The sequence below is a fragment of the Pongo pygmaeus genome, chromosome 11 (assembly GCF_028885625.2).
Source record: "Pongo pygmaeus isolate AG05252 chromosome 11, NHGRI_mPonPyg2-v2.0_pri, whole genome shotgun sequence".
Classification (NCBI taxonomy): Eukaryota; Metazoa; Chordata; class Mammalia; order Primates; family Hominidae; genus Pongo; species Pongo pygmaeus.
This window is the reverse complement of record NC_072384.2, coordinates 142,921,728-142,939,387: the sequence shown is the minus strand read 5'-3', so window position 1 is coordinate 142,939,387 and position 17,660 is coordinate 142,921,728. Positions and strand designations below refer to the sequence as shown.

At 45.1% G+C, this 17,660-nt stretch overlaps 1 protein-coding gene across 1 annotated transcript in view; it reads left to right on the top strand.

The window, feature by feature from the left end:
- The window catches only part of LOC129031637 (contactin-associated protein-like 4), a 207,029-nt gene that overhangs the window by 169,704 nt on the left and 19,665 nt on the right, over window positions 1-17,660 (top strand). The window contains 2 exon segments of the mRNA XM_054478145.2: window positions 832-1,002; window positions 1,628-1,846. Of these exon segments, the coding sequence (XP_054334120.1) occupies window positions 832-1,002; window positions 1,628-1,846 (390 nt within the window).

The window sequence follows — 17,660 nt, the reverse complement described above, 5'->3', positions numbered from 1 at the left end:
CGGTGCAACCCCATCTCTACTAAAAATACAAAAAAATCAGCCGGGCATGGTGGTGGGCACCTGTAGTCCCAGCTGCTGGGGAGGCTGAGGCAGGAGAATGGTGTGAACCTGGGAGGTGGAGCTTGCAGTGAGCCAAGATCGCGCCACTGCACTCCAGCCTGGGTGACAAAGCAAGACTCGGTCTCAAAAAAAAAAAAAAGAAAAAAAGAAATTACACTAACAGAAACCAGTATGAGAAAATTTCCGATCCAGTTTTCTGAGGAGACGTGGAGATCGTTGGATGAAAACAGTATGTTTGTGAGACACGGTCATAGCATGAGGCATGGGTTCCACTGATGAATCTTCTCATTGGAGGAAGATTTACCACCCAGGCCTGGATGAGAGCCGGGGTTCCTGCCACGTGGAGGTGGCCCTGACTGGATGTGGAGAAATTCCGGATGCCTGGGTGGGAGGGTGAGCGTGGCCAGCTCAATGGGTTTCTGCAGGATATTTTCTTTAACTTAAATTTACAAAGGTGCTTAAAATATCAAATGATGAACAAACCAATGTTTTGATAATAAAAGTATGGTGGAACATTATTGAAGTGATTTGCCTGGGTAAAGCGTTCAGAGTGAAGACACTTTTCTTACAGCAAAGGTGAATTCCTTCTTGTACCACGCGGGGCCCTGCACCTCCCTGTTCTCATCAACCGCGGCTCTGCGCGCAGACCTCATGTTCAGGAAAACGTCAAAAAGAACACAAATGCAGCCTTCTTAGGTTGTGGCTACGCTCAACAGTGAATGTTTGACACGCCTCATGGGTTTACTGCCCTCTCCCCCTTCTCCCCGTCAGGGTCCTTCTGGAACTCGGCGTCTTTCCACACGGAGGCCTCCTACCTGCACTTCCCCACCTTCCACGGAGAGCTCAGCGCTGACATGTCCTTCTTTTTCAAGACGACAGCTTCCTCTGGGGTGTTGCTGGAAAACTTGGGGATCACGGACTTCATCAGCCTGGAGCTGCGCTGTGAGTATCCGGGAAGCTCTGCGGGGCACCTGTTACTTTGCTGTAAGCTCTTGGGGCGGTTTTGTGCGTGAAGCACCCCCAGCCCCTGTCATCAGCCCCACCCCTGACTGGTTCATTTCCAGCTCTCAGGTCTATGAGTTCCACTCAGCGCTGGTCAAGGATACCGGCCATGTGCCCCGGCAGCACAGTAGGGGGCCCACGGACCTGTCTGCATTCAGCTGGGTACAAACAGGGCGTTGGGTCCCACCAGGGCGTCCACAGGGCGTTCCTGAATTCCCAGTCCCTTCATGGCACAGACCTGCGATGTTACGGACCCATGCCCCCAACCTCCTCATCAAACTGTGTGAGGTTCAGGACGAAATTCTCCACAGACCCAGGTGGTTTCGAGTTTCTCTGCCATGGGTCATTACCTTTCCAGTTCCTTACTTAGTAAACTGAACTGTATATTCTGAGCTTATTTATTTTCCCGTATACATAAGTTAACTGTGCCTTTCCACCCTACTTCAAAAGTCGATTCCTCGCCTGAGGGCCCCACGCCCTTGTCCCCAGGGAGCCCTCCCCGTGGTCCAAGCTCAGGCCCCTCCTCGGCTGTCACTGACACTGCTTCCCTGTGGTATGTTTCCAGCCCCCGCGGTAGTGGCGTTTTCGTTCGACGTGGGAAACGGGCCCTGCGAGGTCACGGTGCAGTCGCCCACTCCCCTCAATGACAACCGGTGGCACCTGGTCCGAGCCGAGAGGAACGTGAAGGAGGCGTTGCTGCAAGTGGACCTGCTGCCCCCCAGCACCCTCCAGGCCCCCGAGGACGGGCACAGGCTCCTGCAGCTCAACAGCCAGCTCTTTGTGGGTGAGTGCGAGCCGCGCAGCTGGCTTCCCAGTCCTGCGGGTTCTGTAGAGACGGCTGGAGAGGAAGCAGAGAATGCAGCCGGGGTTGGGTGACAGCTGAGGCACCACTCAAGGCTGCGTCCCCACACCCGGTCGGGTGCTCGGTGGTGAGCTCATATCCAGGGCCGGGTGTTCCGTGGTGAGCTGGTCCCCAGGGCCGCGTCCCCACTTCCGGTCAGGCGCTTTGTGGTGAGCTCATCCCCAGGGCCGTGTTCCCACACCCAGCCGGGTGCTTCGTGGTGAGCTCATCCCCAGGGCCTTGTCCCCACTTCCGGCCAGGTGCTCCGTGGTGAGCTCATCCCCAGGGCCGCCTCCCCACACCCAGCTGGGTGCTCCATGGTGAGCTCATCCCCAGGGCTGCGTCCCCACTTCCGGCCAGGCGCTTTGTGGTGACCTCATACCCCGGGCCGCGTCCCCACACCCAGCCGGGTGCTCCGTGGTAAGCTCATCCCCAGGGCGGCGTCCCCACTTCCGGCTGGGTGCTTCACAGTAAGCTCATCCCCAGGGCGGCGTCCCCACTTCCGGCCAGGCGCTTTGTGGTGAGCTCATTCCCCGGGCCACGTCCCCACACCCAGCCAGGTGCTTCGTGGTGAACTCATCCAGGACCCGCACTGGGGCACTCTGCTCCAGCTGCGTCCTGCCCAGTGGATGGTGTAGTAGACTTTCCCAACCATTGGTCTCTACCTGCACGTGGACGCCCGCCCTGAAGCTGCAGCAGGTGCTCCCCTGGGTGTCCCAATACTGGGGCCAGAAGGAAACCAGGAGGGAGGTGGCCACGGCCCATTCACCTTCCTCCTGCTCCCCACCCTCCTTCCCAACCCCGTCACTTGCTCACATTTGCAGGCAACCCAGACCCTCAGTGGCCATTTGCTGTGACTCCCCCGCAGCCCGGAGTGGGGGCCCTGGCTCCTGCCCTGGCTCACTGGTTGGTTTTGGGGCCTCCTGCCCTGGCTCACTGGTTGGTTTTCGGGCCTCCTGCCCTGGCTCACTGGTTGGTTTTGGGGCCTCCTGCCCTGGTTCACTGGTTGGTTTTGGGGCCTCCTGCCCTGGTTTACTGGCTGGTTTTGGGGCCTCCTGCCCTGGTTACTGGTTGGTTTTGGGGCCTCCTGCCCTGGTTACTGGTTGGTTTTGGCTTTGTGTTGTGTTGTCCACAAATGATTTTATTCTCATTTTGGTTTCAGGAAGACAGTAGGATTACCCCCTCTGTAACTACTCCTCTGCATTTTCAAAAGAATAAAAAAGGTATTTATCAGGAACTCCAATCAATGAAAAATAATCACAAACTCTTGCTAGAATCTCAGTGAGGTGGATGTTTGAACTTTTAGGATCCCCACACATTTCTGTGCTTAAGCAATCAACTCTTATGAGCTTTCGCTAGTCAAAAAAATGAAGCTTATTGTGATATTTTACAAACATTTTAGTATTTTCTGTGTATTTTTTTTACTTTTTTGAATTATTTTAGCCTATTAAAGAGATACTTATGGAAATTTTTATGCCTAAGGCACTGCGCTGAATGCCCTAATTGAGATCGTATGGCCACATTTGAATAATGTGTGTAATATACAGTTGTATAAGTTACGAGTACATATAAATAAAATAACACAATTTCTGCAAAACTATGCAGAAAATTCATAGGGTGACTCTGCTTCCTGGACCCTGTGTTCTGAGAATGAAAAGTCTTTCAACCCCACTTAGCTGTCTCGGCTTTTTTTGTTGTTGTTGTTGTTTTTTGAGACGGAGCCTTGCTCTGTTGCCCAGGCTGGAGTGATCTCGGCTCACTGCAAGCTCCGCCTTCCAGGTTCACGCCATTCTCCTGCCTCAGCCTCCCAAGTAGCTGGGACTACAGGCTCCCGCCACCACGCCTGGCTAATTTTTTAGTATTTTTAGTAGAGACGGGGTTTCACCGTGTTAGCCAGGATGGTCTCGATCTCCTGACCTCCTGATCCGCCCGCCTTGGCCTCGCAAAGTGCTGGGATTACAGGCATGAGCCACCGCGCCCGGCCTGTCTCGGTTTTTATACTTGGTAAGTTCGTGGTAAATTCCTAAATCATGGACATCTGCTTTAACACGAAATCTCAGACTGGGTCTCATATCAGCATCTCCTCTCCTGAGCCTGGCACCACAATTAAAACCATAGAAGTGGCCTTTCTACTTTGAAAAATGGAGCAGACAGGAACTGTCCTCAAACTTACAAGTGCAGTCTGCTCTGGGCTGCGGCCGACCGTATCAGGTCCTGGGAGCTACACCTGCTTCCACCATTTCCCGGTGTCCACAGCCTTCCCGGGGCTGAGTTCAGAAGGGATTTGCTGCAAGCAGGGAAGCCCCTGCACAGCCAGCAGCCTGTGAGGGCAGAGACTGGCCGCACCTGCCAGTCCCTGATGTTTTAAAACACTCTCCCAATGAGTCAAGTCTTTCAGTTTTTAAATTCCCATATGTAATTAAACATATGTGTTTGATTTCAATAACTCACTATTTTACCTACTTTGATGAGGAAAAAATAAAAGATTGCCTCATCGCAAACAAAATGTCACAATTTCCAGATAAACCTGGCAGAGCAATTTAGTTTCTGGTTCAATGATTCACCAAACACTGTCTTCCAAACAGGTCCCACCTTTTCTTGACTGTATTGCTCATTTGAACTTTTGTCTATCTTTAGGGAAATTTACAATGTCTTTGTTATATTCTTGATAATGAGAACAAGATGGCTGAGAGGTGGGCTTCTGAGGACAGCTGGTCGAGTGCCTCCCACCTCTGTCCCCAGGGTGCAGGCAGCACCTGCCTCTCTTCCCATCCAAAAGAGTGTCCAGGGCCCTCCCTGGGCCACTCAGCCCACCTGTCTGGGGTCAACTCGCTCTGGGCTCACCCAGCATTTGAGACGGCTGCTACCAGCTTCGCCCTTGAGGAGTGCGGCAGCCCCTCTGACGGCCAGCCCTGACTTCAGAGGCAGAATCTGGTCTAGAGTGAGATGTCTTCATTGATGTCTGTAGCACCAATGCCCAAAGAAATTCGAATTGTCCTCATTTGCAAGGGCTAGGGTCACAGCTCACAGTGCCTTGTGCCTCAGATACCAATTCCTTGGGAACATTATCTGCTTGTGCTGAGCCGTCCTCTGTAGCTGGGGCACACGCAGAGCGTCATGAAGACTGTGCTGTGTTTTCAGAGTTGCTGTTGCTTTATTTTGTAATAATAGCTTTTATCCACAGACTACACGGAAGAAAGATCTTTAAAAACATAAGACAACACTGGAAAAAATAGAAAGTTAACTGCTTTCTCGTGTAGCATATAAATATGAAACAGAGGAAGTTTCACCCTCATGTGTGGGATAGAAGTCACTTGAGATGTTACCTCTTAAGAGTTTCATCAAAAAACTATTAGTTGTCTTATTTGGATAAGCACTGTTTTTATTTAAATTACATTTTCCATTTCACTGGGCTGTGTCAGGTATCCAGGCCCCCGTGATAGCATGGCACTGCTGCATTTGAGGAGATTCAGACCTTTCTGGGCACCACAGTGGGCTAAGGACCTGCTGCCTTCTGACTGGAAGTGGAGACCCACAGCAGCTGAAGGATGTGGGCCCAGCGGAGCAGCATCTCATAGATGGTGCTTGCTGGAGCAGGGTCTCTAATATAGGATACAAATTAAGAGGTTTCTGGGGCTGGACACAGTATCTGAAGCCCATAGTTAACAAATTCTAGAAAGCCGTCTTCTGTGCCATCAAACGCCAGTGAGGAAAAAATATTGTATATGTGAAAAACAATGTCATTTTTAAGAAGTCAGATGCCCGTCATCTCTACGAGAGAGGCTTGAAGGTGGTGGACGTCGCATAATTAAATGGCGCTTGCTCTTGTGGCCACAGGTCCCCACCAACCCAGCGGGATTTTCCCTCCTGTCCCTGCTCTAGGGTTAAAGCATGGCCTCATGAACTGAGCGGCCCCTCAAGGTTTCCCTCCCCTCCCCTTGCAGGTGCTTTTGTGGGGCTAGGCTGCCCCTACAAGGCGGTGCTGGGGTGTAAATGGAGGAGACGCACGGCTCTGAGGACACTCTCCTTTCCACCTGCTGCTGTGAGGACGCTCTCCTTTCCACCTGACACTGTGAGGACACTCTCCTTTCCACCTGCTGCTGTGAGGACACTCTCCTTTCCACCTGCCGCTGTGAGGACACTCTCCTTTCCACCTGCCGCTGTGAGGACACTCTCCTTTCCACCTGCTGCTGTGAGGACACTCTCCTTTCCACCTGCTGCTGTGAGGACACTCTCCTTTCCACCTGCCGCTGTGAGGACACTCTCCTTTCCACCTGCTGCTGTGAGGACGCTCTCCTTTCCACCTGAAATTGTGAGGACACTCTCCTTTCCACCTGAAATTGTGAGGACGCTCTCCTTTCCACCTGCTGCTGTGAGGACACTCTCCTTTCCACCTGCTGCTGTGAGGATGCTCTCCTTTCCACCTGCTGCTGTGAGGACGCTCTCCTTTCCACCTGAAATTGTGAGGACGCTCTCCTTTCCACCTGCTGCTGTGAGGACACTCTCCTTTCCACCTGAAATTGTGAGGACACTCTCCTTTCCACCTGCCTCTCTGTGTCCAGCACTGAGACACAGATGCAGAGGAACCTGGGAAAGCATGCCTGGGCCTGGCCACTCAGCACCAGATGCTCCAGCGCCCGGAAGGCCAGGCCCCGGGGCAGGCTGGGACCCCCCAGGGAGGGTTGGCTGAGGGCTGGCCAAGGGCCCAGGAAGCCTCAGCCCAGCTGGGCTCCTGTAAATAGAGCTGGACACAGACGGGGCACCAGCAGCCTCCTGTGGCAGGAGGAGCACAGTCCAAGGAAAGCAGAAGAAAGTCTCAAAAGCCCCTGTGTCAGGAAGGGAGCAAGGCCCTGGGCAGAGGGGCCTGCAGGTCCCGGGGCCCATTGAATAGTCGGCTTAAGGCAATGAGAAGCCACTGGAGAATCGAAATAAGGGATGCAATGCATCCATTTTGCTTGGTCAAAAGACACACAATTTTTTTTAAGTGGATAAATGGACTACTGCAATTTTTTTTCCACACAGGCAACCAAAGAAAAAGTAAATTTCCACCAAAAGGCACCAACAGACAGTGGGAAGTCTACTCACATACGCCTTCTGTGCCTGTGGCTGGAGCGTGTGCCAGGCTGGAGCGTGTGCCAGGCAGGCACTGAACTGACTGGGAAACTGCCCACCCACTCTGCAAGCTTGTAACGTTCCCATTATTCCAGAACTTGCGGCATTTCACATGAAGTGCACAATCACCTTGTCAAATTCTGCAAAAAATAGCCTTTTGATTGGAATTGTGTTGAATCTGTGAGTGAATTTGGGGGAAGATTAACTTCTTAGCAATATTGATCATTGTTTCCATGAATATGGTATATCTTTTAGTTCTTTAATTTTTTTCTCAATACTATATTTTAGTTTGACATGCAAAATATTTCTACAGCTTTTTAATTAGATGCATTCCTAATAATTTAATATTCTAATATCACTGTAAGTCATTTCAAATACAGTGGATATTTTTGTTTTGATTTTAATTACAAACTTGCTAAATCTACTTACTGCCTCTAGTAGCTTGTTTGTAGATTCCAGCAAATGGTTTACATAGAAAATCACGGGGGGAGGAGCCAAAATGGCCGAATAGGAACAGCTCCGGTCTACAGCTCCCAGCATGAGCGACACAGAAGACGGGTGATTTCTGCATTTCCATCTGAGCTTTGAGGAGAGCAGTGGTTCTCCCAGCACGCAACTGGAGATCTGAGAATGGGCTGACTGCCTCCTCAAGTGGGTCCCTGACCCTTGACCCCCGAGCAGCCTAACTGGGAGGCACCCCCCAGCAGGGGCAGACTGACACCTCACACGGCCGGCCAGGTACTCCAACAGACCTGCAGCTGAGGGTCCTGTGTGTTAGAAGGAAAACTAACAGAAAGGACATCCACACCAAAAACCCATCTGTACATCACCATCATCAAAGACCAAAAGTAGATAAAACCACAAAGATGGGGAAAAAACAGAGCAGAAAAACTGGAAACTCTAAAAAGCAGAGTACCTCTCCTCCTCCAAAGGAACGCAGTTCCTCACCAGCAACGGAACAAAGCTGGACGGAGAATGACTTTGACGAGCTGAGAGAAGAAGGCTTCAGACGATCAAATTACTCCGAGCTATGGGAGGATATTCAAACCAAAGGCAAAGAAGTTGAAAACTTTGAAAAAAATTTAGAAGAATGTATAACTAGAATAACCAATACAGAGAAGTGCTTAAAGGAGCTGATGGAGCTGAAAACCAAGGCTCGAGAACTACGTGAAGAATGCAGAAGCCTCAGGAGCCGATGCGATCAAATGGAAGAAAGGGTATCAGCCCTGGAAGATGAAATGAATGAAATGAAGCGAGAAGGGAAGTTTAGAGAAAAAAGAATAAAAAGAAACGAGCAAAGCCTCCAAGAAATGTGGGACTATGTGAAAAGACCAAATCTATGTCTGATTGGTGTACCTGAAAGTGACGGGGAGAATGGAAACAAGTTGGAAAACACTCTGCAGGATATTATCCAGGAGAACTTCCCCAATCTAGCAAGGCAGGCCAACATTCAGATTCAGGAAATACAGAGAACGCCACAAAGATACTCTTCGAGAAGAGCAACTCCAAGACACATAATTGTCAGATTCACCAAAGTTGAAATGAAGGAAAAAATGTTAAGGGCAGCCAGAGAGAAAGGTCGGGTTACCATCAAAGGGAACCCCATCAGACTAACAGCGGATCTCTCGGCAGAAACCCTACAAGCCAGAAGAGAGTGGGGGCCAATATTCAACATTCTTAAAGAAAAGAATTTTCAACCGAGAATTTCATATCCTGCCAAACTAAGCTTCATAAGTGAAGGAGAAATAAAATACTTTACAGACAAGCAAATGCTGAGAGATTTTGTCACCACCAGGCCTGCCCTAAAAGAGCTCCTGAAGGAAGCGCTAAATATGGAAAGGCACAACCGGTACCAGCCACTGCAAAATCATACCGAAATGTAAAGACCATCGAGACTAGGAAGAGACTGCATCAACTAACGAGCAAAATAACCAGCTAACATCATAATGACAGGATCAGATTCACACATAACAATATTAACTTTAAATGTAAATGGACTAAATGCTCCAATTAAAAGACACAGACTGGCAAATTGGATAAAGACTCAAGACCCATCAGTGTGCTGTATTCAGGAAACCCATCTCACGTGCAGAGACACACATAGGCTCAAAATAAAAGGATGGAGGAAGATCTACCAAGCAAATGGAAAACAAAAAAAGGCAGGGGTTGCAATCCTAGTCTCTGATAAAACAGACTTTAAACCAACAAAGATCAAAAGAGACAAAGAAGGCCATTACATAATGGTAAAGGGATTAATTCAACAAGAAGAGCTAACTATCCTAAATATATATGCACCCAATACAGGAGCACCCAGATTCATAAAGCAAGTCCTGAGTGACCTACAAAGAGACTTAGACTCCCACACATTAATAATGGGAGACTTTAACACCCCACTGTCAACATTAGAGAGATCAACGAGACAGAAAGTCAACAAGGATACCCAGGAATTGAACTCAGCTCTGCACCAAGCGGACCTAATAGACATCTACAGAACTCTCCACCGCAAATCAACAGAATATACATTTTTTTTCAGCACCACACCACACCTATTCCAAAATTGACCACATACTTGGAAGTAAAGCTCTCCTCAATAAATGTAAAAGAACAGAAATTATAACAAACTATCTCTCAGATCACAGTGCAATCAAGCTAGAACTCAGGATTAAGAATCTCACCCAAAACCACTCAACTACGTGGAAACTGAACAACCTGCTCCTGAATGACTACTGGGTACATAACGAAATGAAGGCAGAAATAAAGATGTTCCTTGAAACCAACGAGAACAAAGACACAACATACCAGAATCTCTGGGATGCATTCAAAGCAGTGTGTAGAGGGAAATTTATAGCACTAAATGCCCACAAGAGAAAGCAGGAAAGATCCAAAATTGACACCCTAACATCACAATTAAAAGAACTAGAAAAGCAAGAGCAAACACATTCAAAAGCTAGCAGAAGGCAAGAAATAACTAAAATCAGAGCAGAACTGAAGGAAATAGAGACACAAAAAACCCTTCAAAAAATAAATGAATCCAGGAGCTGGTTTTTTGAAAGGATCAACAAAATTGATAGACTGCTAGCAAGATTAATAAAGTAAAAAAGAGAGAAGAATCAAATAGATGCAATAAAAAATGATAAAGGGGATATCACCACCGATCCCACAGAAATACAAACTACCATCAGAGAATGTTACAAACACCTCTATGCAAATAAACTAGAAAATCTAGAAGAAATGGATAAATTCCTCAACACATACACCTTCCCAAGACTAAACCAGGAAGAAGTTGAATCTCTGAATAGACCAATAACAGGAGCTGAAATTGTGGCAATAATCAATAGCTTACCAACCAAAAAAAGTCCAGGACCAGATGGGTTCACAGCCGAATTCTACCAGAGGTACAAGGAGGAGCTGGTACCATTCCTTCTGAAACTATTCCAATCAATAGAAAAAGAAGGAATCCTCCCTAACTCATTTTATGAGGCCAGCATCATCCTGATACCAAAGCCTGGCAGAGACACAGCAAAAAAAGAGAATTTTAGACCAATATCCTTGATGAACATTGATGCAAAAATCCTCAATAAAATACTGGCAAACAGAATCCAGCAGCACATCAAAAAGCTTATCCACCATGATCAAGTGGGCTTCATCCCTGGGATGCAAGGCTGGTTCAATATACGCAAATCAATAAATGTAATCCAGCATATAAACAGAACCAAAGACAAAAACCACATGATTATCTCAATAGATGCAGAAAAGGCCTTTGACAAAATTCAACAACCCTTCATGCTAAAAACTCTCAATAAATTAGGTATTGATGGGACATATCTCAAAATAATAAGAGCTATTTATGACAAACCCACAGCCAATATCATACTGAATGGGCAAAAACTGGAAGCATTCCCTTTGAAAACTGGCACAAGACAGGGATGCCCTCTCTCACCACTTCTATTCAACATAGTGTTGGAAGTTCTGGCCAGGGCAATTAGGCAAGAGAAGGAAATCAAGGGTATTCAAGTAGGAAAAGAGGAAGTCAAATTGTCCCTGTTTGCAGATGACATGATAGTATATCTAGAAAACCCCATTGTCTCAGCCCAAAATCTCCTAAAGCTGGTAAGCAACTTCAGCAAAGTCTCAGGATACAAAATAAATGTACAAAAATCACAAGCATTCTTATACATCAATAACAAACAGAGAGCCAAATCATGAGTGAACTCCCATTCACAATTGCTTCAAAGAGAATAAAATACCTAGGAATCCAACTTACAAGGGATGTGAAGGACCTCTTCAAGGAGAACTACAAACCACTGCTCAAGGAAATAAAAGAGGATACAAACAAATGGAAGAACATTCCATGCTCATGGGTAGGAAGAATCAATATCATGAAAATGGCTATCCTTTGCAAGGTAATTTACAGATTCAATGCCATCCCCATCAAGTTACCCATGACTTTCTTCACAGAATTGGAAAAAACTACTTTAAAGTTCATATGGAACCAAAAAAGAGCCTGCATCGCCAAGTCAATCCTAAGCCAAAAGAACAAAGCTGGAGGCATCACGCTACCTGACTTCAAACTATACTACAAGGCTACAGTAACCAAAACAGCATGGTACTGGTACCAAAACAGAGATATAGATCAATGGAACAGAACAGAGCCGTCAGAAATAATGCCACATATCTACAACTATCTGATCTTTGACAAACCTGACAAAAACAAGAAATGGGGAAAGGATTCCCTATTTAATAAATGGTGCTGGGAAAACTGGCTAGCCATATGTAGAAAGCTGAAACTAGATCCCTTCCTTACACCTTATACAAAAATCAATTCAAGATGGATTAAAGACTTAAATGTTAGACCTAAAACCATAAAATCCCTAGAAGAAAACCTAGGCATTACCATTCAGGACATAGGCATGGGCAAGGACTTCATGTCTAAAACACCAAAAGCAATGGCAACAAAAGCCAAAATTGACAAATGGGATCTAATTAAACTAAAGAGCTTCTGCACAGCAAAGGAAACTACCATCACAGTGAACAGGCAACCTACAAAATGGGAGAAAATTTTCGCAACCTACTCATCTGACAAAGGGCTAATATCCAGAATCTACAATGAACTCCAACAAATTTACAAGAAAAAAAACAAACAACCCCATCAAAAAGTGGGCGAAGGACATGAACAGACACTTCTCAAAAGAAGACATTTATGCAGCCAAAAAACACATGAAAAAATGCTCACCATCACTGGCCATCAGAGAAATGCAAATCAAAACCACAATGAGATACCATCTCACACCAGTTAGAATGGCAATCATTAAAAAGTCAGGAAACAACAGGTGCTGGAGAGGATGTGGAGAAATAGGAACACTTTGACACTGTTGGTGGGACTGTAAACTAGTTCAACCCTTGTGGAAGTCAGTGTGGCGATTCCTCAGGGATCTAGAACTAGAAATTCCGTTTGACCCAGCCATCCCATTACTGGGTATATACCCAAAGGACTATAAATCATGCTGCTATAAAGACACATGCACATGTATGTTTATTGCAGCATTATTCACAATAGCAAAGACTTGGAACCAACCCAAATGTCCAACAATGATAGACTGGATTAAGAAAATATGGCACATATACACCATGGAATACTATGCAGCCATAAAAAATGATGAGTTCATGTCCTTTGTAGGGACATGGATGAAATTGGAAATCATCATTCTCAGTAAACTATCGTAAGAACAAAAAACCAAACACCGCATATTCTCACTCATAGGTGGGAATTGAACAACGAGAACTCATGGACACAGGAAGAGGAACATCACACTTTGGGGACTGTTGTGGGGTGGGGGGAGCGGGGAGGGATAGCATTGGGAGATATACCTAATGCTAGATGACGAGTTGGTGGGTGCAGCACACCAGCATGGCACATGTATACATATGTAACTTACCTGCACGTTGTGCACATGTACCATAGAGCCTAAAGTATAATAATAATAATAATAATAATAATAATAATAAAAAGAAAAAAAAAGATCACAAAAGCGATACTGTAAGGCCTGCCTGACATCATCAATGGGAAATGAGAATAAGATGAGAGCTGAGGGATGAGTGTATCTTTCATTGAAAGGAGAGAACACAGATGAGCTCATCTGACATTTTCACAGGAAGGGAGAGACAGAAAATATTTCTCCTTTCCTAGCATGTTTTTTAGCTCTTTATGAGTTGAATAGCTGATACACGTTGTGTCTAATAAAGAGATCACAGAAACCTCACTGGGAAAATAAAAAAAAAAAAAGAAAACCACGGGATGTACAAATAAAGGCAGCTTTACTTCTTCTTTCCAGGACGGATGCTTTGTTCCCATATTTTCTTGCCTATGACACTGGCTTGAATCTCCAGTACAAATTGCATAGGTGTGCTCAGAACAGAATTTTTGCCTGACCTCACAGGTCTCAGCCTCTCACCAGTGCCGTAGTATTGGCAATGTCCTCACCACAGGTTAAGGAGCATCTCTTCTATTCTTAGCCGGCTGAGAGACTTTATCAGGAGTGGATGAGGGATTCCATCAAAGGCTTTTTCTGCACTGATTGGTGTAATCAGATGTCTGTACTTTTAAATGATTTTATTATTATGGTGAATTATATTGAGATATTACTGATTTAAAAAAGGAAAAATACTTTCATTCCTAAGATAAAACCTACTTGATCTCATGATGCATATTCTGGTTTTTTTATTTTTTATTTTATTTATTTATTTTTAGACAGAGTCTGGCTCTGTCACCCAGGCTGGAGTGCAGTGGTGCAATCTTGGCTCACTGCGACCTCTGCCTCCCAGGTTCAAGCAATTTTCATGACTCAGCCTCCTGAGTAGCTGGGATTACAGGCACGCGCCACCACACCGAGCTAATTTTTATATTTTCAGTAGAGACGGTTTCACCATGTTGACCAGGCTGGTCTCAAACTCCTGACCTCAGGTGATCCACCTACCTTGGCCTCCCTAAATGCTCACACCCAAATTACAGGTGTGAGCCACTGTGCCCGGCCTGAATTATCCTTTTTTGATATATATTGTTGGATTTGATTTGCTAAAATTCTGTTTAGAATTTTTGCATTGTTTTCATGAGGAATGTCTGTGTAATTTTCTTTTCCTTTAATACTCAGTCTAGTTTTAGTATTAGTGTAATGCTACCTCAGAATAAGTTGGGAAATAGTTCCTCTTCTTTATTTCTTTCTAGAAGATTTTGTGTACAATTAGAATTATTTCTTCCTTAAATATCTGGTAGAATTCAACACTAAAGCCATCTCTGCTCCTGGTTTCAATGGTGTGAAGGTTTCCAAGTATAAGTTTATTTTTTTAATTGATATACAGCTTTCATGGCTGTGTATTTATTCTTTATAGCACTTTGGTAGTTTGAGTCTTTCAAGGAATTTTTCCATTTCAGCCGATTTGTCAAATTTATTGGCATAAAATGTTCACAATCCTTTAGTGATTTTGGTTAAACCTGTGGTGTTGTCACCTTCCCCACTGAAGAGCCCTGTAATCGGCCTGCTCGCTCTCTCTCTCTCTCTCTGTCTCTCTCTCTCTTTCTCTGTCTCTCTGTCTCTCTCTTTCTCTTTCTCTCTGTGTCTCTTTCTCTGTCTCTCTCTCTCTGTCTGTCTCTGTCTCTCTCACCAACTCCCTCTCTCCTTCCCTCCCTCTCACCTTATCAGTCTTGATAGACATTTATTAATTTTATTGGTATTTCCAAAGAACCAGCTTCTGTTTTTATTGGTTACTACTTTTATGTTGTCTGGTTCATTGACTAATACTCTGATTTTTTTTTCTGTTTTCTTTAGGTTTTATTGCTCTTCTTTTTCTATTTTCTTAAACTAGAAGGTGAAGCAATTGATTGGAAGCCTTTCTTCTCCACAAATATAGGCCTGTACTGCTAACTGTTGTCACTTAAATACTGCTATAGTTGCAACCTGCGAATACTCATAGATTGTATTTTAATTTTCATTCAGTTCAAAATACTTTTAATTTTCCTTTGGTTTCTTCTTTGGCACATGTGTTTTTTATGAGTGTTGTGTTTACTTTCTAACTATTTGGACATTTTCTAGGGATTTCCTTTTTTGAAATGAGATTGATTTTTTTTTTTTTCTTTGAGATGGGATCTTGTTCTCACTGCAGCCTTGACCTCCTGGGCTCAAGGGATTGATCCTCCAGCCTCAGCCTCCCAAGTAGCTGGGACTACAGGCATGCACAACCACACCATGTTCTTCCACAACATGGATGAACGTAGAATCCTCACAATACATTTTTCTATTTTTGGAAGAGATGGGGTTTTGCCATGTTGCCCAGGCTGGTCTCAAATTCCTGGGCTCAAGCAATCCACCCACCTCAGCCTCTCAAAATGCTGGGATTACAGGCATGAGCCACTGCACCTGGCCTGAAATTGACTTCTTCTGATATAGCTATAACCACTATAGCTTCCTTTCAATTAGTGCTACCACGGTGTATCTTTTTCAGTTCATTTACTTGTAACCTCTTTGTTCTTTATATTTGAAGTGGGTATTGTTTAGGCAACATTTAGTGGAGTATTGTATTATTAAACAATCTATTTCTGTCTTTTAATTTCATTTGTGTTTATACTTATATTTAATAAGATTTTTCACACGACTGAGTTTAAATCTATCAACTTACTATTTATCTTCCATTTGTCCCATCTGTTCCTTTTCTATTTCTTTTTCAGCTTTTGTTTGGATGGAATAATTTATAGGATTCTATTTTATCTCTTTCACTGACTTGTTGGTGGTAGCTCGTGTGTGTGTGGAGAGAGATTACTGGTTGTTTTGGGTGTATAGTCATCTTTAACCTATTAGAGTCCAACTTCAAGTGACCCGTTACCACTCCATGGACAGCAGCAGAAACCTACAATTGTGCATTTTTATCTCCTCCCCCTGCCTTTGTGCTTTTGTTGTCAGATATTGTAATTCTACATGACATATGCTTTAAAAGATGCTGTGGCCCGGTGTGGTGGCTCACGCCTGTAATCTCAGCACTTTGGGAGGCCAAGGCAGGCAGATCATGAGGTCAGGAGATTGAGACCATCCTGGCTAACATGGTGAAACCCCATCTCTACTAAAAATACAAAATATTAGCCAGGCGTGGTGGCGGACGCCTATAGTCCCAGCTACTTGGGAGGCTGAGGCAGGAGAATGGCATGAACCTGGGAGGCGGAGCTTGTAGTGAGCCGAGATCGCACCACTGCACTCCAGCCTGGGTGATAGAGTGAGACTCCGTCTCAAAAAAAAAAAAAAAAAAAGACAATGTGAATATTTTCAAAGAGTCCATTATATTTTAGTGGTAATGCAGAAATGTTTTTCTGATTTACCCACACGGTGTGGAGACCCAGCAATCCATTGGGGAACCCTTCCTTCTGCTGTAGCATTTGTCTGGTGCAGATGTGCTGGTGAGGAGTTCTGTCGGGTTTTGTTATCTGAAAAAGCCTCTCTCTCAGGTCCACTTCTGGAAGCTGCCTTCATGATGAAGAATTCTACATGGGTAGCGGCTTCCTTCCGATCCTCCGCAGACACCGCCCAGCGGCCTGACTTTGGCTTCCCTTCTCCCGTGGTCCTTGTCTTTGATGTTTGGTCTCTGGCTCACTTCATCATTTTTTATTTATGTGAACTTTTAAGCAACTTTTTAGTGATGGGCCTTTCTGTTTGCTGTGTTTGCATTTCAGAGAGTTTCATAAACTGTAGGTTTACAGTTTGAATCAAATTAAGACAATTTTCAGCCATAATATTTTTCTCCCCTTTTGAGAGCTGCCACTAGCATCCGTTAGGCTGCTTAAAGTCTCCCCAGAGCTGATGGACACTCTTTACCTTTCTGCTGTTGTTTTCAGCCTGTTGGCCCCCGTGATTCATTTTGGCTACTTTACATTGCCAAGTATTCAGGTTCACTAATCTTTTCTTCTGAAATGTTTAATATTTGATCTCATTTGATGGGGTTTTTCCTTCTCAAGAATTATAATTTTTATCTCTGAAAGTTCAATTTGGGCTTTGAAATTCTTTCACGTCTCTAAATGTTCAATTATTTCTCTAGCTTAGTCATAATAGCTTTTTAAAATATTCATCTCTGTGAATTCCGTCGTGGATACCATTTCTAGATAAGTGTCAATCGGTTGATATTTCTCCCCGGGACTGGCCATTGATCCCTGCTTCTTTATACACCTGTCTTTATCGGATACTAGACCTTGTGAATTTACCTTGCTGGATACTAGATATGTGTGTATTTCTTTGCACATTTTTGAGCTTTCTTCTGGAATGAAATGAAGGTATTTGGAAACAGCTTGGTTTTTTGTGGTCTTGCTTTTAAGCTTTTTTAGGTGGGACTGAAGAACAATTAGTTTAGTATTAATGTTTCTCACTATTGAGGGAAAACTTTGTTCTGTCCTGTACCAGATGCCCCTGAAGTCTGTGGCTCATCGCTGCGGCAGTGGAGACGGCCCTGTGCATCCCCTGAGGCTGCTCCCTTTAATCTTCTGAGTCCCTCTGTCCTGGCCCCTGATGTTTTTCTTGTGGAGTATGTCAGCCAGTGCTAAGCTCAGTGCTGGAGTGGAAGCTTGCAGATGCCCGGACTCTTCTCCACCCAGCCCTCTGCTCCCCACCCCTCT